The 26,486-nt window shown below is 41.8% G+C and overlaps 1 protein-coding gene across 1 annotated transcript in view; it reads left to right on the top strand.

The window, feature by feature from the left end:
- Positions 1-26,486, top strand: part of Kdm1b (lysine (K)-specific demethylase 1B) — a gene marked incomplete at its 5' end in the record, with an annotated part of 51,625 nt that continues 25,139 nt past the window's right edge. Inside the window, 9 exon segments of the mRNA XM_005403391.2 lie at positions 1-104; positions 2,066-2,164; positions 3,129-3,256; positions 4,734-4,823; positions 5,967-6,078; positions 8,744-8,857; positions 20,292-20,330; positions 22,827-23,055; positions 24,858-25,042. Coding sequence (XP_005403448.1) covers positions 2,078-2,164; positions 3,129-3,256; positions 4,734-4,823; positions 5,967-6,078; positions 8,744-8,857; positions 20,292-20,330; positions 22,827-23,055; positions 24,858-25,042 — 984 coding nt within the window.

Raw genomic sequence — 26,486 nt, 5'->3', positions numbered from 1 at the left:
GGGCGTGGGGGCGGCGGCGGCGGCTTTCGGGTGACAGCGCCACACAAAGCAGCCGAGCCGGGGTGCGAGCCTTCCTCCTGCCCTCAGGAGCGCCCATCGCCCCGGTAGGAGGCAGCTGGGGTCCCAGGAGCGGATCCGTCGCGCCGCCCGCGATGGGAAGGGGAGCGGGGTGGGGATCCCTGTGGGGGTAGGGGGGTTCCAGGGCCACGCTGTTGGGGTACCGGGCGCCCTGACCCCCTGCAGGTTTCCTTTTGCTCGGCGGTGCCTGCGCCCGCGACTCCCGCATCCCTCGGCGCAAAGTCGAGCCCGGGGCGGCTGCTGCGCCCGCCGGGGAGCGTCGCGGCCCCCTTGTGGGGTTGTCACAGCCGGCTCCCCCGGTGGTCCCAGTCCCGAGAGCCGGAGTCCGCTGCGCCCCGCAGGTGCGGCGGCGAGGTGGGCGCCCGCTTACGGGAGCACCGGCCCGCGTCCTGGCGGCTGGCGGTGAGACGGGGAGACAGGGCCAGGCCCAGCTGGACAAAGTTGGGGTTCAGCGATCGGGAACCCAGCCAGATAGAGGCCCACTCTGCCCCCGGGTGAGTTTGCTGGGCTCTGTGGGCCACTCTGGTTGGGGAAGGGATCCACTATATATACACACAGCTCCTCACTTCGGTTGCCGATTTTTATTTTGTTGTTAAATATTTTAGCAGAAAAAAAGCAGGTGAGGGGAGGGATATTTTCTTTGGGAGGGGGGTAAGACAACCACCATCAATAATTAATTGTCTTCCAGGCAGAGAACGTAATCAGCAGAAGACGTGCAAGCACTTGAGGAGTCAGTACTGAATTATTGAACTGGATTTTGAAGATTGAATAATTCAGTATTGAGTTACTGTACTGAGTCCATATTTCTGCAAATTTGATTAGCGTGGGAATGATAGGAAGCTAGTTTTGACCTATTTTAAATGGTGCTGTGAGAAATGTCCGTCTTTGAAGAAGTTTCTACTAGTTTGTCCAATTTTTAGAAATTACGTTGACTGTACTGTACATGTTCTAACCTGGAACCCTTTTGACTCATGTTTCCATGAATTTTGTGTTTTAAAAAACTCTTCTTGAAGCCAAGTGTGGTGGCACATGCCTGTAAATCACAGCATTCTGGGAGGCTGAGGCTGGAGGATCTCAAGTTCCAGCCCAGTGTGGGCAACTTAGTGAGACCCTCCTTCAGAATGTAGCAAGGGCTGGGGCTGTAACTCATTGTGAAGGACCCAGTTGTATCCCCAGTACTGGAAAAAAAATGAAAACAAAAACCTGGGATTGTTTAAATATAGATCTATATATTGATATTTCTACTTACATATTTACAAAAACATACCCCACTTTTTCTTACATTAAAATCAAAGTTATGCATTTAAAATTAGGAAGAAATCTGCATATAAAAATTGCATGTGAAATAAAATAAAATGATTATATGTAATTGTCTTACCTGAAGAATCAAGTGGGGAAACATTCAGCATACTGGTTTAATTACAGCTTAGTTAGTATTTTTAAAGTTGTATTTAAAAGCACAACAGTTTTAGTCCTCCCAGCTTCACTTAAATTCTTTCTTTGCTTCAAGACATAACTACCCACCAACAGTGGAAATACAGAGATTAAAATAAGTGCCCCAAATGGCAGTACATATCTCAGTTACATTATTAAGGTGAAAAAACTTCACATTTCATAATGGCTTTAATAGCTTGTTTTCATTTCCTCTTTAACCACTTTTTTTTTTTTGAGACAGAGTCTTGCTGTGTAGTTCACCCTGGCCTTCAACTTACTATGTAGTCCACGCTGGCCTTGAATTCACAGCAGTCCTCCTGCCTCAGCCTCCTAAGTGCTGGGATTACAGGTGTGCATCACCACACCTGGTGTATTTATTTTGATACTGAGGATTGAATCCAGGGCCTCAGGTATGCTAATCTCGTTCTTTACCACAGTGCTGCAGACTGCAGAGTATGCCCCAATTCCTACTGAGTTACCTACTAACTTTGCTCTGGGCTGTTGGAAACATTAGCATATGCTGATACTTAATGGTGTAATTTTTTTTTTTTAGGCCTCTAGTACAATGGCAGCCCCTCGAGGGAGGTCAAAGAAAAGAGCAGCGTTTGACCTAACTCCAGATAGCCTTCCTTTGAGGAGCTCCGGTAGGCAGGTATTATTCATTTGTTCACTCAACAAACCTTTTTTGAGTCTATATACAGTCGGGTCTGAAGAATAAGAGAGGGGAAGACGTCACTCCAGGCCTCAAATCAATCGCGTGGAGAAATCGCAATATTTCATAACACTGTGATAAAGTGATAGGATGTAGAAAACAGTTGCCAGTCTGGCTAAGAGGGCTTTTGTGAGGGTAAAGGCCTGGTGTGAATCAGCACGGGGTGATCCAGGAATTGCAGCAGTGCTGTTGCTTCCAGGGTAGGAGGCCCGGGCCAGATCCTGCTCAGCTTGGACGTTATTCAGAGCACCTTGGACCTCAGCGCAGAGTTGCTTGGGTGCAGCTAGAGGTCTACCTGTAAGGCTTTGCTCTTTCTTTTCCTTGGGTACAGTGTTTGTCTGCTTAAGAGAAAAATTGAACGGCGTAACTCTTTTTCTAGTTTTTTAAATCTGTGTACTGCAAGGGTTCTGAGGAAAGAAAGAAGAAATTCTTAATTTGAGAGTGACTTTTGTGGGTTCTGATGTCACTCTTTGCTTAGAAAGGTTCATGTGGATTTGCGTCGTTAGGGTCTTGTGCTAGTGAATTACTTGCACAGTGCAGTCGTGTAGAACTTGCTGGGTCACTCAGCTCCTGCTTTGCCAGGATGTTGACCTTCATATTTAGAGCTTCTGACACAATCCAGTGTGATGGTACATGCTCATAGTTCCAGTGCTCTGGGAGGCCGAGACAGGAAGAGTACAAGTTGGAACTCAACCTGGGTAGTTGAGCAAGACCCTGTCTAAATAAATAGATAGACAGATTGACGGACTGGGAATGTAGCTTAATGAAAAGGTCCTGGGTCCCATACCCAGTGTTGCAAGAATAAAATAAAAAACTTTAACACATACATGATTTTAGTAAATCTCCCTCTGCCATTGCCTCTGTCAGTCCCATAAAATCTTAACCTCAGCTGGTTCTTCCACAGGCAAAGAAGAAAGTAACAGAGACAGTGGATGAGGACGAAGATGTTGTGTCTGAGAAGAAATACCGGAAATGTGAAAAGGCGGGCTGTACAGCAGCATGTCCTGTGTGCTTTGCAAGTGCTTCAGAAAGGTCTGTCTGGCAGGGAGGGGGTTGGCCTTGCATTCTGTCCGTGAGAGCACATTAGGTAGGCAAATCAACTGTGAAGATAGTTTTCCTAAAGGTAGAAGTAGATACTGTACTTTGTCTAGTAATAGAGACATTGCTCAGACATCTGCTGCTCACCACAGCCTCCTCGACACACCCGGTTACACCTACTCTACAGAGAGAGGCCACGCCCGTATTAATTCTGCAGTACAGCATCCTCCAGTGTGGCCAACCTTGGCTGCACCTGTCCCGGAGGCTGACACGGTTGAAAGGACTCTCACGCTCCAGTAGAGACCAGCACTGTTTACTTTTCACTTTTTACTGTAATTCTTTTCTCCTTCCTCGTGTAAGATGACTCTTTTTCCTGTATCCATACACAGGGCTCATAGAAACTGCATATGTAACTGCAGTCTTGCCATTTTTGTTGGGATGGAACAAATAATGTCCTTTTTAACTTGTGCAGAAAAGTCATCAGTGGGCCAGGGATATAGCTCAGTGGCATAAGCACCTGGCTGGTGAAAGCAGGGTTCTGAGTTCGATCCCTGGTACCAAAAACAAGAGAAGTTGGAAATGTTGGAAAGATGTGTGAGAAAAGTCATCAGTGTAGTCTTAAGACTCAAGAAAACCTGGGAAACAAATCCTGTTGTTTTTAAGCACAGAGAGATAGTGGTGGTGGTGATGTTCCCACTGGGGTGGTTTTTCATACCCTTGCAGTATTACCAGCTGTTTGACAGGTCAGGTTGCTCTACTGCCTGCTGGATGTTCAGAGTGCAGGTGGCCAGACCCATGACTCCCCAGTACTGGGCCAGTGTTACAGCTGAAATCTTCTGTCCTTCATGCACATGTGACTTGGAGCAAATGCAGTGACGTCATTGCTTCATGTCATAAAATACCATCAAAGCTCCAGGGCATCTCGGCAAGACTCCTAAGAGCCAGGCAGCCAGCTAGGTTAAGTACCACTGGTGCATTTCTCTGTATCCTCAATCTGTTCTACATGTTGAGCTTCTCCAATCTGAAATCCAAAGCACTTGAAATCCAAAATGTGTGGGGTGTTAGCGTGATGTGACACTTAAAGTGGTAACTTTGTGATGGGCCTAAGTCTTAAAGTGTAGGTGCCATAAAAATTTGTACATAACATGACCTTTGGTACATAGGAAACAAATGAATTTTGTGTTTAGACTTCGGTCGCATCGCCAAAATATCGCATTATGTACATGTAGATATTCCAGAATCCAGGCATCTGAAATCCAAAACACTCTGGTCTCGTGCATTTTAGATAAGAGATACTCAGCCTGTGTTCTCCATTGTTTATGCGCCCCGGGTCCCCCATTGTTGGCCCATGGCTGTGGGAATGATGAGTGGAGATAAAGGAAAATGGGCTTAGAGGACATGCTGCTAATTTTTTTTAAGTGAAAAGAAATATTTATTCTTTACCAAAGCTACATGTTTTTGCAATTTTCAGATGTGCCAAAAATGGCTACACATCCCGATGGTATCACCTTTCCTGTGGGGAACATTTCTGCAACGAATGCTTTGACCATTACTACAGAAGGTTTGTTTGCTAGTGTTGGGGGTGCCTGGTGGGGCACGGCGGGATCAGATGGTTAAGGCTTGTTCCCTAGGCTTTCTGAACTATTGTGCTGTTTCAGCTGTGGCTACAGTCACTGTAACTGTGACCAGGACCTCGATGCTGAAGTTCAGGCATGTGCATGGTTATGCGTGCACACACTCAGGGTGTGAAAGATGTCTCCCATGGGACAGTTTGCTCCCTGCAGTCTTCAGTTTCTGGGAGATCTGGAAGCTGCTGTGACAGTGCCTGGGGTCGGGATGCAGAAATAGGGAGCAGGGGTGCCGACACTCACCTAGTGGTCTTTTCTTATCTTTTGTTTTTACCCTTTTCAGTTGTCTTGATTGGTGGCATAGAAGTATAATTGATTTTTTTCAAAGAATCAGATTTTGGTTTTAGTTTTTGTTTCAATTTCATTACACTCTGATTTTTATTTACTTTCTTCTGCTTGCGTCAGATTTCTCCTTTAGTTCCTTAAGTTGGAAGGTTAAGTTTATTGATTTTTTTATCTTCTTTAAGTAAATACATTCAGTACTCTAATTTTCCCCCTAAGTACTGATTTAGCTATACAGTATTCCACAAATTCTGCTTTTATTATTTTCTTTTTGTACATGATGTTTTTTAATCTTCCTTAAGTCTTTTGCTTTGATCTAAGGTCATTTAAAGTAAGTTGTTTAATTTACAGCTGCCTTTTATGTGTTTCTATTATTCATGTTTTAAGTGATTATTTTTATAGTTGGATTAAAATATATCTTCTTTCTGTTTTCTGTATGGTACAATCTTCTCTTTGTCCCCATTATGTTTTTATTTGCCTTTTCTGATTTTAATTGAGCATTTTATAATTGTAATTATTTCATCTACTGGTAGAATTTTTAATGACTGCCTGAGGATTTACAGTGTGCATTCAAAAATACTCAAACTCTTCCTTCAAATAATACTGTAACTTGGCTGTTAGTTTTAGGCACCAGAACTGCCAAGTGCACCCCCTGACAGCCTGCTGTGTGGAGGTCATAGCATTTCCCTCCTTGTAACAAGGGTAGCGAAGTTCTGTAAGACCTACCAACTTGCCTCGTGTTTTGAAAACCTGATTACTTTACAGCTTGGTGCATTTGTTTCTGTTGTTTTCAGCCATAAAGATGGATATGACAAATATATTACATGGAAAAAAATTTGGACCAGCAACGGCAAAACAGAACCCAGCCCCAAAGCGTTTATGGCCGACCAGCAGCTCCCTTACTGGGTAAGAAAAATGGTGCTGTGTTCTTCTGTGAGACATGTGTGAAGCTAACAGCAAGAGGAATGGGGGAAGATACTGGTTTAGTGGAAGTCCTTCTTTGTTACATTCACTGTTCTTTTTATAATTGTTAAAACAAATAACATTTAAAAAAAGTTTTTGTAGACAGCTTAGTTAATCTGGTAATGGTGGTGCATGCCTATAATTCCAGTACTCGGAAAGCTGAGGCAGGAGAGTCACTGTGAATTCGAGTCCAACCTGGGCTGCATAGTGAGTCCAGGCCAGTCAGCACGACATTGCGAGAGCCTGTCTTAAAAAAAAAAAAAAAACAACTTAGTTCAAGACAATATAGGAAGAAACAGAAGACTCACTGCCAGCTAGTGATTGCCATTGCTGAGCGTGGTAACATACACTTCTCTGTATTTTTGTGTCCATTGAAACAATTTTGTGTTTTATATACAAATCTTTACTAGGTTTAAAAATCGTACTTAGGATATTATTTTTAATAACTTCGTTTTTAATCCAATTTTGTATTTTCATTTTTTTACTTAGGCATTCTTTGAAAATATATTTTAGTGGTTGTATATGTCATAAATATACCACCAATTAAATGATTTATTGACTTTTTAAGTATAACTATTTCTGAGCTGCTCAGTGCACACTTTAATTTTTTTAATTGAAATAAAAGTCACAAAACATAAAATGAACCATGTTGGTGTATACTTCTTTATTTATGTATGTATGTAGTTCTATTGTTGAGCTACACCCCAATACCTAAAATTATCTGGGATGTATAATTCCATGTCATTTACTGTGTTTGCAGTGTTATTCAACACTACCTGTGTTTCATTCCAAAGTGTATACCCATGCAGCAGTTACTCACCCTCCAGTCCATAGTGACTGCTAATCTGCTTTCTTCTCTTTATGGATTTCACATATTTTGGATGTTTCATATAAATGGAATCATGAGGGTTGGGGGACATAGCTCAGTGGTGCAAGGCCTGCCTGGCAGCATGAGATCATGAGTTTGATTCCCAGTACCAAATAAATAAATAAATAAATGGAATCATGAGCCAGGCATGATAGAGCACACCTGTAATCCCAGCACTTGGGAGGCTGAAGCAGGAGGATCACCATGAATTTGAGGCCAGCCTGGGCTAGACAGTGAGTTTAAGGCTAGCCTGAACTATATAGCAAGACCCTGTCTCAGAAAACAAAAAAAGACAAGACATTTTATTAAAAACCCCAATATAAATGGAGTCATGCTGTGTGGCTTTGTGTTTTTTTCCACTTAGTGTAATGTATTTCGAGGTTCAGTTCTGTTGCAGCTTACATCACTATTTCACTGGTTTTTTTAAAATAGGTAAGTAATATTCCACTGGAATGCTATGCCTCATTTTGTTTATCCATTCATCTTTTGATAGACATTTGAGTTATTTCAACCTTTTAGCTATTACGAATAGTACTGCTATGAACATTCATCCGTGAATGTTTGTTTGAATGCCTGTTTACAATTCTTTTAGTTCTGTATACATAGGAATGGAATCGCTGGGTCACATGAGAATTGTGTCTACCCTTTGAAGACCTCCACACACCGCTTCTGTAGCTACTGCATCGTTTTCATTCCCATCTTCAGTGTGGGAGGGTTCAGATTTCTCCACTTCCTCCCCAGTTCTTCCTTTTGTTTTTTATGCTAGCCATCTGAGTGGGTACAAAGTGGTGCCTCACTTTCGTTTTGGTTTGCATTTCCCTAACTACTGCTGAATGCACCTTTTCCTATGCTGTTGGTCATTTGTCTATCCTCTTCAGAGCAGTGTCTGTTTAGGTCCTTTGCTAATTTTTACTTTGAGTTGTTTGCCTTGTTTGTTTTTGAGTTGTAAGAGTTCTTTATATATTCTAGGCACTAACCCCTTATCAGATCTGTGATTTGCAAACTTTTTTTCTATAAGTTGGCTTTTCACTTTGTTAGTACTCTTTGATGCTGAAAGTTTTAAATTTAAAAAAAAGAAAGTTTTAAATTTTGATAAAGTTAAATTTAGCTTTTTTTTTTCTTTGTGCTTTTGGTTTTTGGTTTTTTTTTTTTGTACTAGGAATCGAACTCAGTATCTTGCATTTGCCAGGCAGGCGCTTGTGGTGCTGAGCTTTGTCCCTAGCCCTGTTTGTGCTTTTGGCATAATAACTGAGCACCTTCTGTTCAATCTAAGGTCATAAAAACATATCCCTGTGTTCCAAGAGTTGTATTATTTTAGCTTTTACCTTTAGGTGTTTAATCCATTTTGAGTTAATTTTTCTATGGTTGTGAAATCAATCTGAGTTCATTTTTCTACATATGGATATCTACACTTTTTGAAAATAAACTTTTGGGCCAGGGATATAGCTCAGGGGCACAAGTGCCTGCCTGGCAAACACAAGGTCCTGAGTTCAATTCCTGGTACCAAAAAAAAAAAACCAAACTTTTAAATTTTGAATAGTTTAACATGTACAGAAAGTTGCAAAGGTAGCAGAGAGTTTACATATATCCTTTACACCGTGTCCTCTAATTAATTATCATACATTTGCCACTATTATGTGTCAAACTGAGAAATTAACAGATGGCAGAGTGAGCGACGGAGGATAGAAATGGTAGCTGAAGTTTAGCCGACCTACTGATGTTGACTTACTTCCCTTCTAGGTGCAGTGTACAAAACCCGAGTGTAGGAAATGGAGGCAGCTTACTAAGGAAATCCATCTTACTCCACGGATAGCGAAGACTTACCGGTGTGGTATGAAACCAAATACTATGAAGGTATCCTTTCCACCGCATTCCTTTAGAACTCATCAATACACTGATTTAGTTGTCAGCATATAGTAACGGTGTGTTTTTCATTTCTGTGCATTAATCAGTGTTGCGGGGGTCTGCATGGAATAGAGCCCCAGCCAGAGTGGGCAAACCACTTATGGGTTTACTTTTCTGCTCTTCCAAGCAGTTTGGAAATAGACTGTTGCCCATTAATTTAGCTCCCCAAAGAAATCTCCTAGTTTTTAGCCCAGCTATCTAATTTAGTTTATCTTCTGTCTTCAGGTTCACCCGGTGGTTGCTGTATTACCAGCAACTGTGTCCAAACTCTAATTAGAAGAGAGGGAAAAGACAGAGGGCAAAGGAGTTGTGCCAGCCAGCCTGTCCCTCTTTTAGTGCAAAAAGAGGAGCAGTCTTAGCAGTTCAGATTTCTGTTTATGCTTCACTAAGTAGAACAGAATCGTACAGCTACTCTGGACGGTAGGCAGGACAAAGGAAGGAAATATTTTATAACTGAGTGTGTTGCAACACCTCAAAAAAGCATATCTTGTTAGTAAGGAAGAAGAGATGAGCAGATGCATTTGGCCATTAGGAATTAGCCGTAGTGGGTATAATGTGCTGCTTTTGAAATTTGGCAATTAGTGTTTAAAAATATATAATTAAGCTAGTATGTTAGAGGCATTAATCTACCCGAACGTCACTCATTCTTTGAGTACATTAAAAAATATTAGAAATCAAATCCCAGAAGAAAAATACTTTTTTTTTTTTTAAATTGAGGGATGATATACATATCATAAAATCCACCTTTTAAAATTATACAATCCCATGGTTTATAGTCTGTGTACAAAGATATATAATCATTATGAGAAAAATACTTTCAGTTCAAATATTTCCTTTTATACAACAAACGGGAACTTGGAGTTTTAAATAAAGCAACACATAATTATTATTAAAAATAAATTTGGAGACCTGGGAGTGCAGCTCAGTGGTAGAGCCCTTGCCAAGCATGCTTAAGGCCCTGGGCTCAATCCCCACACTGGAAAAAAAAAAAAAAATTTGCAGAATGAGGATGAGTTTGAACACAAGTAAATTTTAGATTGTGTTACATTAATATGATCTTAAGATTTAAGAAGTTGACTATATGTGTGTATTTATAAATATACATACACGACATACAGTATACCAATAAAAATTGAAAGTTCTTCTTAACCTTTTCTTGCTGTTTTAAGAAGGAAATTCTTCACGTCTATAATCCCAGTACTCAGGAGGCTGAGGCAGGAGGATCACTGTGAGTTTGAGGCTAGCCTGGGCTACAAAGTGAGTTCAAGGCCAACCTGAACTACACAGCGAAACCCTGTCTCAAAAAAGACCAAAAAAAAAGGAAATTCTTAATGAGTCATGTGTTCTACAAAACTTTTTTTCCTGGTGCTGGGGACTGAACTCATGGCGTTTCTCATGCTAGGAAAGAAGTTTACCACTGAGGTACTCCCTATCTCCTAACAGAAGTGCATTTAATTACATATTTATGATAGGCACAAATAGCCAAACTACTTTTTAAACATGTAAAGAGCTGTGATTCGGGGTGATCATTACATCAGGACTTTCTTGCATTGAGTGATACTATTTTTAATAGATGCAAAGTTGCATCTTTTTACTTTTGAGGTGTGGTTCCATACAGCAGTTACATGCAGGGGTCATACAGGCATTTCCTTGAGTTGTGGGAAACGTCCACAGCGTGTGCACCACGTTCCCATCCCTGACGAGGACCAGGTCTTTCTTCCCCTCCTCCCAGAGGCAGCTGCTATTCTGAGTTCTATCCCTGTAGATGGATTTTTCAGGTCCTTGCCCTTCATAAAAGTGGAATCAGCTGATACATGGTCTTTAGTGTTTGGTTTCTTTCCCTGAGTAGAATTGTGTTTGGAATTCGTCCATGTCATTCCTATACATGTGACACACACACACACACACACACACGTGACAAATTGTTTAACCATTCTCATGTTAAAGGACATTTTTATTTAACCAGTCTCATCTTAAAGGACATTTGTGTTGTTTTACTTTGGTATATGAATGAAATTATAGTCCACATTCTGTGCAAGTTTTTTGTGGACCTTCATTTTAATTTCTTTTCTTTTTCATTTTTTGAGATAGCGTCTCGCTGTGTAGCCAGGCTGGCCTCGAACTCACAGCAGTCCTCTTGCCTCAGCCTCCCGAGTGCTGAGATTACAGACATGGGCCACCACGCCCAGTTTCTATTTTAATTTCTTAGCAGTAAATATATAGGAGCAGAATTGCTTAGTTGTGTAGTAAATTTATATTTGATGTTCAAGAAACTGCGAAGTGGTATCCTCTGATTGCTGCGTCATACTGCAGACTTTGGTGGCGGCATCTTTCGCAGCTGTTTCGTGTTGTTGGCATAGTGGGTGTGCTCCGACGCCTGTGGTATTAGTTTCCGGTTTCCTGATAACTAGTGATGTGTGGAGTATCTGTTCATGTTTATTGCCATTGACAGTTCCTCTTTGGAAATTATCTGTCTGTTTAAAAAAGTGAGTCTGTATTTCTGACAGGTAGGAGTTCCTTATAAGGTTATAAATGTGTACGTGTAATTTGTATATTTTCGCAGTCTGTGTATAGCCTTGCCATTTTCTTCATTGGTCTTTTGATGAGCAAGAATTTTTAGTTTTAGAGCCCAAATTACCCAGTTTTTCATTTATGCTTAGAACTTTTCTTAGAAGCCATTGTCTACTTTCCACCTTGCAGATACATTGTGTTTTCTTTGAGGCACGTTACAGTTTTAGCCTTTGCATGTAGGTCAGTAATCTTATCTTGAGTTAATACCATATTTGGCTTTTGATGTGAAGAACAGGAAAAAATTCATTTTTTTCCATGTAGATGTATTCATTCAGTGTTACCTGTTGAAAAGATTATTCTTTTCTCCACTAGTCTTTTACTATTATAAAAAAATCAGTTGACTGTATGTATAGGTCTGTTTGTGGACTTTATTACACTGACCTCTTTCTTTAGCTGTATTCTAAGCTGCATTGTCTTGCTTGTTGTATCATTATTACATCTCAAAATCAGGTGGTGTAAGTTCTTCCAGTGCTGTTTGTCTTTTCAGGATTGTTTTGACTGTTCTGTGTTTCCATCTCCATTTTATTATCAGCGTGCCAGGATCTACTTAAACTCCTCCGGGATGTTGGTTGGAAGGTAGTGTTGAGTTTACAGGTCATTTGTAGGAGACTTGACATCTTTGCATTTTTAGTCTTCTACCCTGGTGTCACCAAATGACATCTGATGGGCCCAATCTGGCCTTGCCCCTGTTTTTGTAGATAAAATGTTATTAGAATACAACCGTGTGTCCTTAGCAGCCTGCGTGTGACAGTGGCAGAGTAGTTGTGATGGAGACCATATGGTATGCAAGGTTTAAGGTACTTACCCTTTCCAGAAAACATTTCCCAGGATTCTTTCAGCATCCAACCGCATTTTGTGCTTTTCACTGAGGATGTCATTTTGTATTTTATTATATTTGTTTCTAGATATTTTTTCTGTAACTGTAAGTAGAATTTTATTTAATGTCAAGTTGTTCGTTGAAGTTATAGAGAAATTCACTTCACTTCTGTACTCTTACACCAGGGACTATTTTGGCCTCACTTACTAAATTTCATAAATCTTGTAGATTTGTTTGGGTTGTCTACAAACCAATCATTTCAACTGTGAGTAAAGCTTTCTTTTCTCATGTTTAATTTCTTTCTTTGCCTTGCTGCCTGGGGCAGGACCCCAGCCGCATGGCGGAGGCGGCTGTTTTCTCGCTCCTGACCGAAGGGACGTGTTCAGTCCTGTGTTTAATATGTGTAATGTTGACTGTAGCTTTTTGTAGATGACTTTTTTCTGGTTGCAGAAGTTTCTTTGTTTTCCTTCTTTGCCTAAAACTTTTATCATGAATGGTTGTTGAATTTTATCATGTTTTGGTCATGTGGTTTTATTCCTTCAATTTGCTAATGTGAGTTACATTGATTTTGAAATGTTGAAACAGCCGTGCATTCCCAGAAAAAATATTCCACTTTTTCCCAGTGTGCTATCTTTTCTTTTTTGGTCCTTTTGAGTCAGGGTCTGTCTAGGTAGTGCAGGGTGGCCTTGAACTAAGCCCATGCTGGCCTCAGATTTGCCGTGACCCTCCTGCCTCAGCATTCTGAGTGCTGGGATTACAGGCATGTGCACTCATGCCTGGCTTATCCTTTTTCTACACTGCTGGATTTTATGACATTTTGTTATGCTTTCTTGCATGTGTGTTCTTGATGAATGTTACCTGGCACCTTTCCTACAATATCCTTGTCAGATTCTGTTATCAGAGCTGTGCTGGCTTCATAAAAATTAATGGGGAAATGTATTTTTCTTTGTATTTTGTCAAATAATTTGTTTTATAAAGTTGATGTTAGTTTTTTAAGTGTTTGTTTCACTTTACTGGTCAAGCACTTTGAGCCAGTAGTTATCTTTATCAGAAGTTCAGAAATTACAGATTCAGTTTCTTTAACAGACCTATGGTAATGTAGATAGTTTATGAGTTCCGTCCGTTTTGGAAGGTTTTTCAAGGAACTTGCGGTTTTTATCTGTATTGTGAAATTTATTGACATTATTTGTACTTCCCACATTCTCCTTTTAAAGCCAGTGGACTCTGTGGTGGTAGCCCTGTGTCTCTTACTCCTTTTTGTTTTGAGTACTAAGGCTTGAACCCTGGGTGAGCAGCACCCCTACCCTCCTTTTCCAATTAATTAATTAGTTTGTTTACTTTTGTGGTACTAGAGATCAGACCCATGAATGATCTGCCCCTGAGCAGCATCCCAGTCCCTTTCATTTTTTTTATTTTGAGGCAAAGTCCAAGTTGCCTCAATTCCCCAGTGGGAAATGAACTTGCAATTCCCCGCTCAGTCTCCCAAGTGCTGGGGTTCCAGGTGTTTTCCACCACGTCTGGCACCGTCTTTTGTTCTTGATGTTGGCAATTTGGCAGTGAAGGATAAAAGCTTAGATCTGAGCCTGAAACCAAGTTGCTGGAGCTGGTTAAGACTTGCAACATCTTTCAGTTGACCCCTTGATTGATTCTTTTTTTAAAAATATATTAATTTAAATTGACAATGAAAATTACATGGTTGGTCATGCTGGTTTGAAATAGACACACATTGCACAATGGCTAATTAACATACGCACTCTCATACACGCACTGTTTTGTGATGTGAGTGTTTGATGTTGATTTTTAGTGACTTTCAAGAATTGGATGGAACTGTGACCCCTTCAGGGCAGAAGGCTGCCCTTGGAGTGGAAGAGAGACAAATGGGAGGGGGCTGGCAGGGGGCCGAGTCGCCGTACTGAAGGGAAAGGACCCGGTCCAGCCGGCGGAAACCATGTCACGGTTGCATGAACTTAACCAGCACCTGTGCCCCAGATTGCTGCTCTTGCTCTTTTCTTTTGTCTTTTTTTTTTTTTTTTACATTTCCAGACTCCTCCTCAAATGAAAAGTGCATTCAGTGGCATTTCATCATATTGAAAGGGGGCGTTAGCTAAGCAGCAGTCAAAAATTGCAGGCTACTTTCATAGTCTAGTCTTTGCGGTCTCTTCATGCAACCTATTCATGCAGTGTTTCAGTTCTAAACAATTGATTACAACAGATTCTGGGTGACTTACGTAGCATTAGGTTACTAAATTACTACTTGTAGTTTTACATTTTGTTCTCTTTGACTGAACTCCCACTTGGAGTTACCTGTAATCTCTCGTCTCTTTTGCCTTCTAATAATTTAATAGAAACTTGGACTTCCTCTCTACTAATTGTCCAAACTGTCCACATGCCTTATTTTTTCCCCCCTTAGGTGGTTGTCGTCTTTTCTGTTTCTCCAGTCTAAGTAGTTTTGAAGACTAAGGTTTTCTTGGGGGCTGGAGATATAGCATAGTGGCACCGGCACAGTACCTGCCTGGCAAGCGCAAGGTCCTGAGTTCAATTCCCGGCACCAAGAAAATAAAAAACAACTAAGGTTTTCTTTAGAATGATTTTGTTTTTATTTTTTATTTTTTTTTCCCCAGTACCGGGAATCAAACTCACGACGCTGCACTTGCCAGGTAGGCCCTGTGCCACTGAGCTAAATCCCCAGCCTCTTGTTTTTAGATAAATGATATGGGTTCATTGTTGAAAAATACAAGAAGTACAGAAAAGAATAGATATAATTGCCAAAAATTCATGCAGTCATTATCTTGAAATAACCACTGTCTCATGAGATCCATTCAAGAGTATTCCTATAGGCCTCCGAGGAGTTGCTGGTAAATAACTTCCCGTTAAGGAATAGTACTGTGCATGTGGTTTCCTGTAAAATGTTCGAATATAATGTTAACTTAAAATAAGAGAAAGAAGCCAAGGTGACGTAAGAATTGCTGAACATAGAATAATTATTACCAAGAAGTAGTTGCTAAAACCTCCCTAGAAAATAGGAGAAGATTAAGAAATTGGAATCAACTCCTTTTTTAAAAAAAAAATCTATTTCAGATGCTTTTGATTGACACCCTGCCCTGAAATCAGAAGTAAATTATGTCATACTTCAGCCTGCCTCCTTTTTTCCCTTCTCCCTCGTTTCTTTGAGGTGTTTTCTTTTTTTTTTTTTTTTTTTTTAAGATGATCAGAGCTTTTATTATTTTCTTACTATATCTGTATTCCTCCCTTTGCTTCCTCTGAGTGCTACAGTTCATGGATTCTCTGTCTCTTACCATGGTGCTTCTGTCCTGAGTTCTTTATTTTGTTTTGTTGCCTGGTTGGATGTGTTTTAACATCAAGTGCTTTTTTTTCAGGAGGGCCTCGGAAGTGTTAGCCTCTTTAAAGTTTTGAAAACTGAATTGCCTTCTTTCTTCTCATGCCACCTGACAGGTGAAACAAACCTGTGTGGATTCATTTGGTTCCAGCTGCTAAGGATGAAATCAAACCCCTTGAAATCTCCCTCCCCTACTCCCTCATCTTCTCCTTTGAGACCTCTTCCTCCTGTTTTTCCCATCTGATTGGGTCATCAGCCCTAAGCTGAACTTTTGACACATTTATTTAAATGATGTTCATTGACCCAGGGTCATTTTGGTGTCCATCCTGGTTTGCTCTCAAGGACAAAGTTGAGGAAGTTTTACTGGTCAAAGAGCATTAAAGAGAGTGGGAGTGAACTGCGCACCTTGTCCTGGACCTTGCCTCTTGTCATTCAGCTATCCCAACCTTTCATATCACACTTAACTGTCTGTTCCTTTATCTTCCATGCTTCTAGTAAATAGTCCTCCGAACAGATGTACCATGTCTAATTTGGCACTGTCAAAGGCATTTAGGTCACTTTTAGACGTCGTATCATTAGTGAGTGGGCTGCAGTAATAGCCTTCTGTTGATGCCATTTTTTCAGTGTTTATATTTTGTTAGTCCGTGTTTGCATTACTGATGGTTATATTCCTTCTGGGGCGTTGGTGCCCCAGTGGACACATCTCAGCTCTTTCTGTCATCCCTTCCCTCGTCTTCCGGGCCCTCTCCATCCCCTTCCCATTGGAAAAAGATCTCTCTCCCTACCTCCTATTTTATGTCTTTTATTTTGCTCTTTATTTATATTTTGGGTTTCTCCTATAAGAAAAACTATGTGATATTTAAGCTTGTCTAATTTATTTCTTTTAACTTTATGAAACGCTTTCCCTCTAAATCAGGACACGACAAGGTTGTCCACTATACTGCTCTTATTTAACATTGTCCTTGTAACATTGGCCAGGGCAGTCAGGCAAGAGAAAGAAACAAAAGAGATGTGTACAGGAAAGGAGGAAATGCACCATTATGTGCAGATATCATGATCCAAAAATGTCCACTGAAAGACTCCTAGAATTAACAACCAAATTCGGCAATGTGGCAGGATATAAAATGAACAAACAAAAATCAGTAGTGTTCCTGTACACCAATAGTGAACTCACTGAGGAAGAAATTAGGACAACAGTACCATTTACAGTAGGATCAAGAAAAATTCTTAGGAGTTAGCCTAACAAAAAAGTGAAGCGCCTCTGTAATGAAAACTTTAGTACTCTGAAAAAGGAGATCAAAGAGGACATCAGAAAATGCTAAGATAACCCCTGTTCTTGGGTAGGCAGAAACAAAATACTCAGAATGGCCATATTTCCAAAACTGACAACAGAGTTAATCCCAATCAGCATACCAGCAGCACTCTTCACAGAACTAGAGAAAACAGCCCTAAAATTCGTATGGAACCTGAAGAAACTCAGAATAGCAAAAGTGGTCTTGGGTAACAAGAGTAAAGCAGGAGGCATCGTAATCCTAAACTTGAAGTTGTGTTTTAAAGCTGCAGTGATGGGGGCTGGGGATTTAGCTCAGCGGCAAAAGCGCCTGCCTGGTAAGTGCAAGGTCGTGAGTTCGGTTCCCGGTACCGGAGAAAAACAAAAAACAAAAAAGCTGCAGTGATGAAACCAGCATGGTCCTGGCACAAAAACAGATAGATGGATCAGGGGAACAGAAGAGAGGATGCAGAAACAACCCCAGGCACATTCAGCTGTTCAGTCTCTGGCAGAGGGGCCAGAAACACACGCTGAGGGAGAGATCCCCTCTTCGGTAAATGTGCTGGGAAAACTGGCTGTCTACACGCAGAAGTTTCAGTCTAAATCCGTATCTCTCACCATGCACTGAATTAAAATTAAAATGGATCAAGGACCTAAATGTTAAAACAGAAACCTTTAATCTGCTGGAAGATACAATAGGTAAAACTCTTGAGGACATAGACGTTGCAAGGACTTTCTGAACAGAACCTCAGTGGCACAAGAGATAGCACTGAGATTCAACACATGGGATCATATCAGATGGAAAAGGGAATAACTCAGAGTGAGGAGATGGCATGCAGAATAGGAATGGGAAAGAATGGGAATGGGAAAATTTTTTCCTATTTATTCTTTGGACAAAAGACTAGTATCTGAAATACATAAAGAACTCAAAAAAATGGATCCCATTTTTACAGGATCAATTCCTAGAATTAAATTTTGGTGTCAGCATATAGAATGGTTGAAACTCAACAAAAACAAACAACAAAAAAACCCTGTGAAGTAATGATATGTATGTGTGTGTGAAGTAATGTGGAGACGCAGAAAGCATTTGTGCTGTGTGTGTAAAGATAGAGAGTGCAAGCACACACTCATGCACTGGCTCTTGCAGCTGAGCACTGCCAGTGGCTTTGTCTCTCCTAGTACATCTCCTTCCCCTGCCCCTGCACGGAAACTCCGTATCTGTTACTCCCTTGCTTTTTGTTAGAGTTAATACGTATTTCTGAAATGTTAAACAACATGTTAAGTTTTGCACGTTTTTGTGTTTTGTTTTGTTTTTCTTTAGTACTGGGGATTGAACCCAGGACCTTTGCACTGAGCTACATCCCCAACCCTTTTTTCATTTCTCACTTTTTTTTTTTTTTTTACTTTTTTTTTTTTGAGACAGGGTCTTACTATGTAACCCAGGCTGGCCTCAAACATGCAGCGATACTCCTGCCTCAGTCTCCCAAGTGCTGGGATTACAGGCATGTTCTGTCACGTCTGGCCCTTTTTTAATTTTTATTTTGTGACAGAGTCTCACTAAGTCACAGAATTGCCCAGGGTGGCCTCAGATTTGTGAGCCTCCTGCTTCAGCTTCCCACAGTGCTGGGATTACAGGCGTGCATCACAGCTTTGTTTATTTTTCACCTGTTTATCAATTATATTTTTTGTGTTTCTCTGCAACTTATGCTTTCTGCTTAACATTGAGATTTCTGACGTGTGTGCATATTGATGCCGAAAGCCCTAGTTTATTAATTTGCCCTGCTGAATAGTATTATATTACATTGTGTGGATCTACCATAGTGAATCTTCGTGGATCATGGATATGAGCGTTATTTCTGCTTTTTGGCTCTCAGCATTCAGTGCTTTCTGGAGCATTCATTCTCGGTCTCATTGGGTTTCTTTTAGCACATATGTGTAAGAGGTTCTTGGGAATGTACTCTAAAGACTAAAATTGCTAGGCCAGGTAGTATGCCTGTTTTAGTTAGGCAGCTTCTTAAAATTGAAGCATAATGTTCAAACAGAAAAGGGCTAAAGTCAGGATCGTAGCTCAGTGAGTTTTCCAAAGCATCCATTTATCTTGCTCCCAATATAGAAATCAGACACTCACCAGACCCTCAATTGTTTTGAGTCCTGTCAGTCACAGCCTCCAACACAGCCTTGCTCCCTTGGATAACTACCTACTTGCTGTTCTAATTTAAAATCTAGCTGCAGATTTAGTCTTGGCATGTTTCTGCAATTTACCTAAATGGCAGCGCAGTGTAGGATGGGTCTCGCTGCTTCTGCAGTATGAGAAGTACGAGAAGCAAATGTTTGTGAGCCACACCCAGGTTGCAGCCTGTAGTTCATTCACATGGCTGGGTAGCATGCCATTGTTTAAATATACTGCAGTTTATTTTCCTAGTCTATGCCTGGACAAGTTGGTTGTCTTTAGATTTTTCATACTATAAACAGTAGCCCTATTGGGACTGGGGATTTAGCTCAGCGGCACAGCGCCTGCCTGGCAAGCGCAAGGTTGTGAGTTTGATTACCGGTACTGGAAAAAAACAAAAAACAAAAAACAAAAAAACAAACAGTAGCCCTTTAAATGTTTTTTAATACATGTAGTGGTGCCCAAGTTACAAGTTCTTTGTGGAAAATATATCAAGGTGAGAATTACTGAGCATGTCCTATATATATCTTTAGTTATTCAAGATAGGGCCTGCCCAGCATGGTGGCACATGCCTGCAATCCCAGCACTCGAGAGGTGGGGCAGGAGGACTGCCGTGAGTTCAAGGTCAACCTGGACTACATAATGAGTTCAAGGTCAGCCTAAGCTACATAGCAGGACCCTGCCTCAAAAAACAAATAAACCAAAAAACCCCACAAAATAAGGTAGTGTCAAATAGTGTCCATTTAAAACACTGATATTTTCTCAAATTCCACAGTGGTTATATTCCTTTATATGTGTATGTATATGTATGTGTGTTTATATATATGTATACACACACACACTTTTTTTTTTTTTTTTTAATTAGGACCATCCTAATGAAATTGCCTGTCTTTTTTTTTGGTCTTTTTGAGACAGGGTCTCGCTATGCAGTTCAGGCTGGCCTTGAGCTCACTTTGTAGCCCAGGCTGGTCTCAAACTTGCAACAATCCTCCTGCCTCAGCCTCCCGAGTGCTGGGATTACAGGTGTGCGCCGCCATGCCCGGCTGAAATTGCCTGTCTTAAGAAACAAACTTCTTTTTTCCCCTTGCTCATATAGTACTCTATCAAAGTTTTTTCTTGTCCATGTAATCGGTAAAGAGGCCTTAGAATGAAGGAGAGTTGATACCTGAGACTCTATTTTATAAGCAAACCTCATTAATGCTTGGTTTTCTTTTGCAGCCTGAGAACTCAGATCATTGTTCCCTGCCTGAGGATCTGGTGAGTATTTCTGCATGCTCTGTACTGGAGTTAATTGTGCCTCGGATGATATGCTAAGCAAATGAGAGTAACACTTTGTGAATTTCTTTTTATTTGGTTGCTGATTAAAGACTTTTCAAATGAGCATGGTCACTATATTATCAGATGTCGGTGGTAGTAGTGTTACGGAAACCACTTTACACCCCGAAAATCTGAACTTTAGGGCAGAGGCTGTATTCTTGAGATAGAAGAACTTAGAAAAATATCAGAAGAGTTCTTGGATGTTTATCTGCCACTTAATTTTGCCTTCTGTTAAGAGTCAAGTTGAGGCTTATAATTGTGACTGTCACCTTTCCCCTGTCCTGATCCTATGGATTCCAGGGTCGCGGCAGTTTCTGCATTGTCAGTGCATGCATGGGCTTCCTTCACTTCACACAAACTGGGCAGCTGAGACAACAACAAAGTATTTGCTCACAGTTCTGGAGACGAGGGTCTGAAATCCGGTACCAATGGCTGTGGAGACTGTTCCTTGCCCCTTCCCGCTCCTGCTGGTTGCCAGCAGTGGTTGGCATTTGCTGGAGGGCAGATGTGCTGCTCTGAGCTCTGCCAGCAGTGTGAGTCTTGGCCTCTTCTGTGTCACCTTGTCTGAGTCTCTTTTCTCTAAGGTCCCCAGTCATAGAGTGTTTACAGCTTGCTCTAATCCAGTATGACCTAGTCATAACTACTAACATCTGTAAAGACCCTATTTCCAAATAGGGTTGTGTTCTTTTTTTTTGAGATTCTTGCTATACAGTTGAGGCTGGCGTTGAACTCACCGTGTACTCCAAGCTGGCCTTGACCTTGTGGTGATCCTCCTGCCTCAGCCTCCTGAGTGCTGGGATTAGAGGCATGCACCACCATGCCTGGCCTAGGTCACATTCTGAGGTTCATGGTGGACATGAACTTTTGGAGAACAGTAAGCTAATACAATGAGTATTTGGTTAAATATGCTAAAAGAGCAGTTATATTGCTTGCAGTTTCTCCAGTGGTATACATGAAGGGAGAGTTTCGTTGGCATATTGACACTGTTGTAACTGAGATTGGTGACTGACTAGCAAGAGCAGGTGCTAGTTTAATAGTCATTACTTGTTTCTCCTACGTTATGCAGGAGTTGGGTTGGAACACCCTCAGGTAGGCTGTAGAGAAAATGGGCTCACAGCAGGATGGCAGGCCCACACTTGGGTCTGACTCAGTTTCTCTATCGAGCCATGTGACCCAGAAAATGGAAACGAATAGGAACAGATGATTCATGGTTTTCCAGGGACCTGCCCTCTACACTATTTGATCCAGATGTCAGGAGATGAATACTCAGCTGCTGTTTCTTGGGCCTGAGCTAGGAAGGTGGTGGTGGGTAGAGTCAGGCCTGGTGTACTGCGGAAGGAGCTGGGGTGCCCGTTCTTCGGGTGGAACGTGGGCTGGGGAGGGGTAGCCCAACCTAAAATGAGCGCTGAGGGTGGAGATTTACAGATGCAAATGCTGCCAGGGGCCGAGCAAATAAGATGGATGTGTGAAGCCCTGCATGTATGTTACGGGGTGCTGATTGGGGTTCATGGTAAACTGACAGAAGTTCCCGATTTGGACTCTGAAAAGCAAACAGAAGGCATCTCCAAACTAGATCCACCCTGAGATCACAAGCTCACCAACTTGCTGATAGGTTGTGGCATTTGCTTGGAGCCTGGAGACCGAGAAATGGAGAGTCCCTGGGCTTGAGGTCCTTCTGTATCAGAGTCTGAGTATTCTTGGAGCGTACATTTAAGATTTTGTTTAGTTAGCCAAGACTGACTAATACAGGGATCTGTGGCAGTGTCGCTTTAGAAGGCACATGTGTTTTATTTTCATTGCAGTAGCCACTGTGGGGTGCTTTGATTCATATTTAAGCGACCTCTGGAATGTGATCATACATTTGAAGACTAAATACATTTGAAGACCAAATACAACTTCTTTTGTTCATTTCTGCAGTTGGCTGGTGGTAGTGTATTTTTCCCTCCAGCTCTTTTTAGTAGCTTTTGGCAAAAGCAGTAATGCTTAAAAAAAAAAGCAATCATGCTTGACTGCTGCTTAGGATAATTGTTTTTTAGGTCCAGTTTTTCAGTTTCAGTTATCTTGAGATTCCAAGTGATAAAGGGAGCTGGATGATAGCGGATTATGGCACAGAGGTACATTTTCCACTCCAACTTGCAAACAGGCTTACCATGTAATACAGGGAGGCATCTTAAAAGACCTGCTAGGAGAATTTGGGAGGGGAGGATGCCTACTGGGAAGAATTTTGCCTGGGAAACATTGTCTCTATGTATCATAAGCCATTTTTGTTTTAAATCTATGTGTGCAGAACTCCGTTTCAGTATTGAATGCGTTGGGGGAAGAGACAGTATTAGGGTTAAGGATGAATGAAATGAAGATAGCCATCTGTCCTTGGCATAATCCGTATGTACATTTCCTCTCTGCCCCTGTCTCCTTCCTCCTACCGGTGCATTTCAGAGAGTGTCGGAAGTTTCCAACCACTGGTGGTACTCCATGCTCATCCTACCTCCTTTGCTGAAAGACAGCGTGGCAGCGCCTCTGCTCTCTGCCTACTACCCGGACTGTGTGGGCATGAGTCCTTCCTGCACCAGCACGAACCGCACTGCCACCACCGCCTCCGCCACCACCACTGGCAGTGCCAGCCCGGGGCGGCTGGAGCCCTCCAAAGGCGCCCCTTCTGTGCTTGGTGAGAGCTGTGCTAGTCTTCTCTCCTTTCCACCCCCCTTGTATTTCCCCACAAATGTAAGGGAAAGCAAAGGCAAAAGATTTTTTAAAAATTGTCTGAGACTCTATATAAAGCACCTTATTGTCTCATCCCTATCACATCAGTGGATTCAGCCAATGCATTTTGTAGAAAATGTCTGAGAGAAAAATTATGTTTGCACTGGACATAAACAGGCTTTCAATTGTCCTGAAATTCCTAACAATGCAACACAACGGTTTATATGACATTTATGCTGTTAGGTATTAGAAGTAACTTAGAGATGATTCCAAGGCTGAGTCTAGGTTATATGTAAATACCGTGCCACTTTATATAAGGGACTTGAGCAGCCAGGGATTTTGATCCCTAGGATGTCCTGGAACCAACTGCTCAAGGATACTGAGGCTTGATGACTGTGCTGTGTGTCAGTCAGGTCACTGGTAGTGTGCAGTTAAGTTTTCACTCACTAACTTGGACAACCCACAACATTAATCTATTGATTGCCTACAGGGTTTAATGAATGTCACATTGAAAGCTGGGTAGCTGTATAAGTTAATGAGTACAGGAACACTGACTTACGAGAAGAAACACCAGTTTTGAACTGTATGAATAGCACTTTTTTCTCTGTACCTCTGATGATCCCACTGATAATCAACTCTCAGAAGAATTCAGAACTTCAGGCTAGCGCAGGTTAGGTAAATTTTACAAAGTACCTTTTCAGTAATGCTGACTGTGGACTGTAAAGCAAGGAAGCTGTAAGATCCTGTCTCTTCCACCACCTGTGCATGAACAAACGGTATTTTTGACAGTACAAACAGATTTTTACATTGCAGCCCTATCCTAAAGTCTCTAACTGGCAACACTGGACTCTCTCAAAATGTGTATGTGAAGATCCCAGTTAAGGTGGTGTTTAAGGAAGGTGTGATGTAATAGCACTGAAACTCTTAGTGCGAGTGTGCATTTATGCAGGGCAGTGTGGCAGTGTGCATCCAAAACCTTAAAGTAGATTCCCTTGGACTTAGTAGATACCCCTGTTGGCTGTAGGAAGGTACCCTAAGTAAATGACTGAATGAGTCAAGGCTTTATGTGCAAAGAAATGTGCTTTGGCATTGTTGATAATAGTGGAATTATATTATGTAGCCGTTGAAGTCTTGTTTATTGATGTGGGAAAATGCTTATGATATTGGAAGTTTTAAAAATCAGATTAGAAAACAGCAGTCTTACAGCATTTCCCTCCAGCTTTGTGAAAGTAAATGTCTGTTATATTAATATTCTCTACTCATTGAAGCAGAGACAGAGTGCGCCCCTACATGGAAGCCCATCCTTGGGACACAGTGATGATTCCATTTTGTAATAGGAAACTGCGCAAAAAAAGTTATTTGGGACATGTATTTCCATGAGGAGCTGTTTATTGCGTATAGTTTTAGTCTTGCAGGATGAAGGTCTAGAGATCTGTTGCACAGCAGTGTGAATATCCATTCACTTTAAGTGGCTAAGGTGGTAAATTTTACAAAGTACATTTTCAGCACCATTAAAAATTGTTTCCAAAATTTCCCTACTGTGGAAATGGTGTGGATAACTAAATGGTGTGGGTCACTGGAGGAGAGAGGTTGGGGAAAAGGTTTTGCTCTGTGTGCATTGCCCACTTGGACAGAAGAAGCGAGTTTTTGTGCAGGTTGGATGCGGAGCGTGTCCAGGCTGCCCTTCTTGGCTTGCTTTTGTTCTTTAAGTCTCCTGGAGCTGGAGGTTGCAGCTTGTGGGAGGTGCCTGCTTGTGTCTGCTCCCAGTTCCAGGCATGAACCGGTACTTCCAGCCTTTCTACCAGCCCAATGAGTGTGGGAAAGCCCTGTGTGTGCGGCCCGACGTGATGGAACTGGACGAGCTCTATGAGTTTCCTGAGTACTCGCGAGACCCCACCATGTACCTGGCTCTGAGAAACCTTATCCTCGCCCTGTGGTACACAAACTGCAAAGTAAGTAAGGCTATGCTCAGCACCCAGTGTGGGCGGAGCGCTTTCACTGGAGGAGAGACGCTGCCTTGGGGAGGGAACCTTTACAGCACCATTCTCAGCCTGGGCACTGTTACCGTTTGGGGTGGATAATTCTTAAGGGGCAGGAGATGTTGTCCTGTGCACGGTGGGACATTTAGCAGTGATCCTCGCCTCTACTCCACATGCCGGGAACACTGCCCCGTTGGGACAACCAAATACGTGTTGAGCCTCCCTGGTCCAAAATGTATGAAATTCTCCAAAATCTGAAACTTTCTGAGCACTGTGTCAGCACTCAGACTTTGGAGCATTTCAGATTTCAGATTCTTGGATTAGGGATGCCTAAGCAGTGTGTTTCTAGACTTTTCCAAATGGGGTTGGTGACAAGAAGTAGAGGACAGGCCTGGGGTGGGGACCCCTTCGGTGCCTGTTCTAAATGTCACGTCCTGGGCTGAGGCTGAGGCTTTGTTCAGCTGAATCTGAAACGGACAGGGTCTGCCCAAAGCTGGGGCAACCAAGAAGGTGTAGGTTCCTAAACAGTACCCTGACCTGTTTCTAGTGGTGAGTGCCAGCTTTGCTGCTGCCAGAACCTGGATTTCTGGGGCAGCCTGGATTTTTAGTGGCCTTTGACTTGGGGAAGTGATGCAGTCTGCCACCATGTCCCTTGCAGCAGTCATTTCCTGTGAGGGGAGACTTAGGTTGCGGTGCAAATTGCTGCATCTCTCATTCGACCCTTGCTTCTTTTATTCTTGACCTGGCAAACCTCCCTTTGTTTTTCCTGTCTTAATGATAAATGTTGGATGTGAGTTATTCTGGAGTTTTATTATTATTGTTACAATATTATTATTGTTATTGTAAAATATACATAAAACTTAACTGCTTAACCATTGTAAAATGTGCGGTCCAGTGGCACTAAGTCCATACCCGGTGTGGTACAGCCATCACCACTGTCTAGGTCCAGAGCTTTTGGATGACACCAGGAGGAAACCTCATACCTAGTCATTTCCCATCCCCACCCCAGGCCCAGCCTTTGGTAACCACTAATCTACTTTCTCTCTCTGTCAATGGGCCCATTCTGGATATTTCATATAAATGGAATCATACAGTATTTGGCCTTTTGTGAGTAGCTCTTTCACTCAGTGTCATGCTTTCCAGGCTCATCCATACTGTGGCATGTGTCTGAACGTCATTCCATTTTACGATGGACTAATACTCTGTCGTGTAGATATATCACCTTCTCCTCATCCACCCATGCATACTGCATTGTTTCCACTTTTTGGCTATTTGAATATTTCTGCTCTCAGCATTTTGTTTGAACTTGTGTTTTTAATTCTTTGGGGTATATCCCTAGGAGTGGAATTGCTGGATCACAATAATTTTATGCTTAACTTTCTGAGAAACCAGGGTTTAAAAAAAAAATTTACCGTTA

Source organism: Chinchilla lanigera, unplaced genomic scaffold (assembly GCF_000276665.1).
Source record: "Chinchilla lanigera isolate Chin_1 unplaced genomic scaffold, ChiLan1.0 scaffold00082, whole genome shotgun sequence".
Lineage (NCBI taxonomy): Eukaryota > Metazoa > Chordata > Mammalia > Rodentia > Chinchillidae > Chinchilla > Chinchilla lanigera.
Note: the sequence above shows the minus strand (reverse complement) of the source record. Positions and strands in the feature narration are given on the sequence as shown.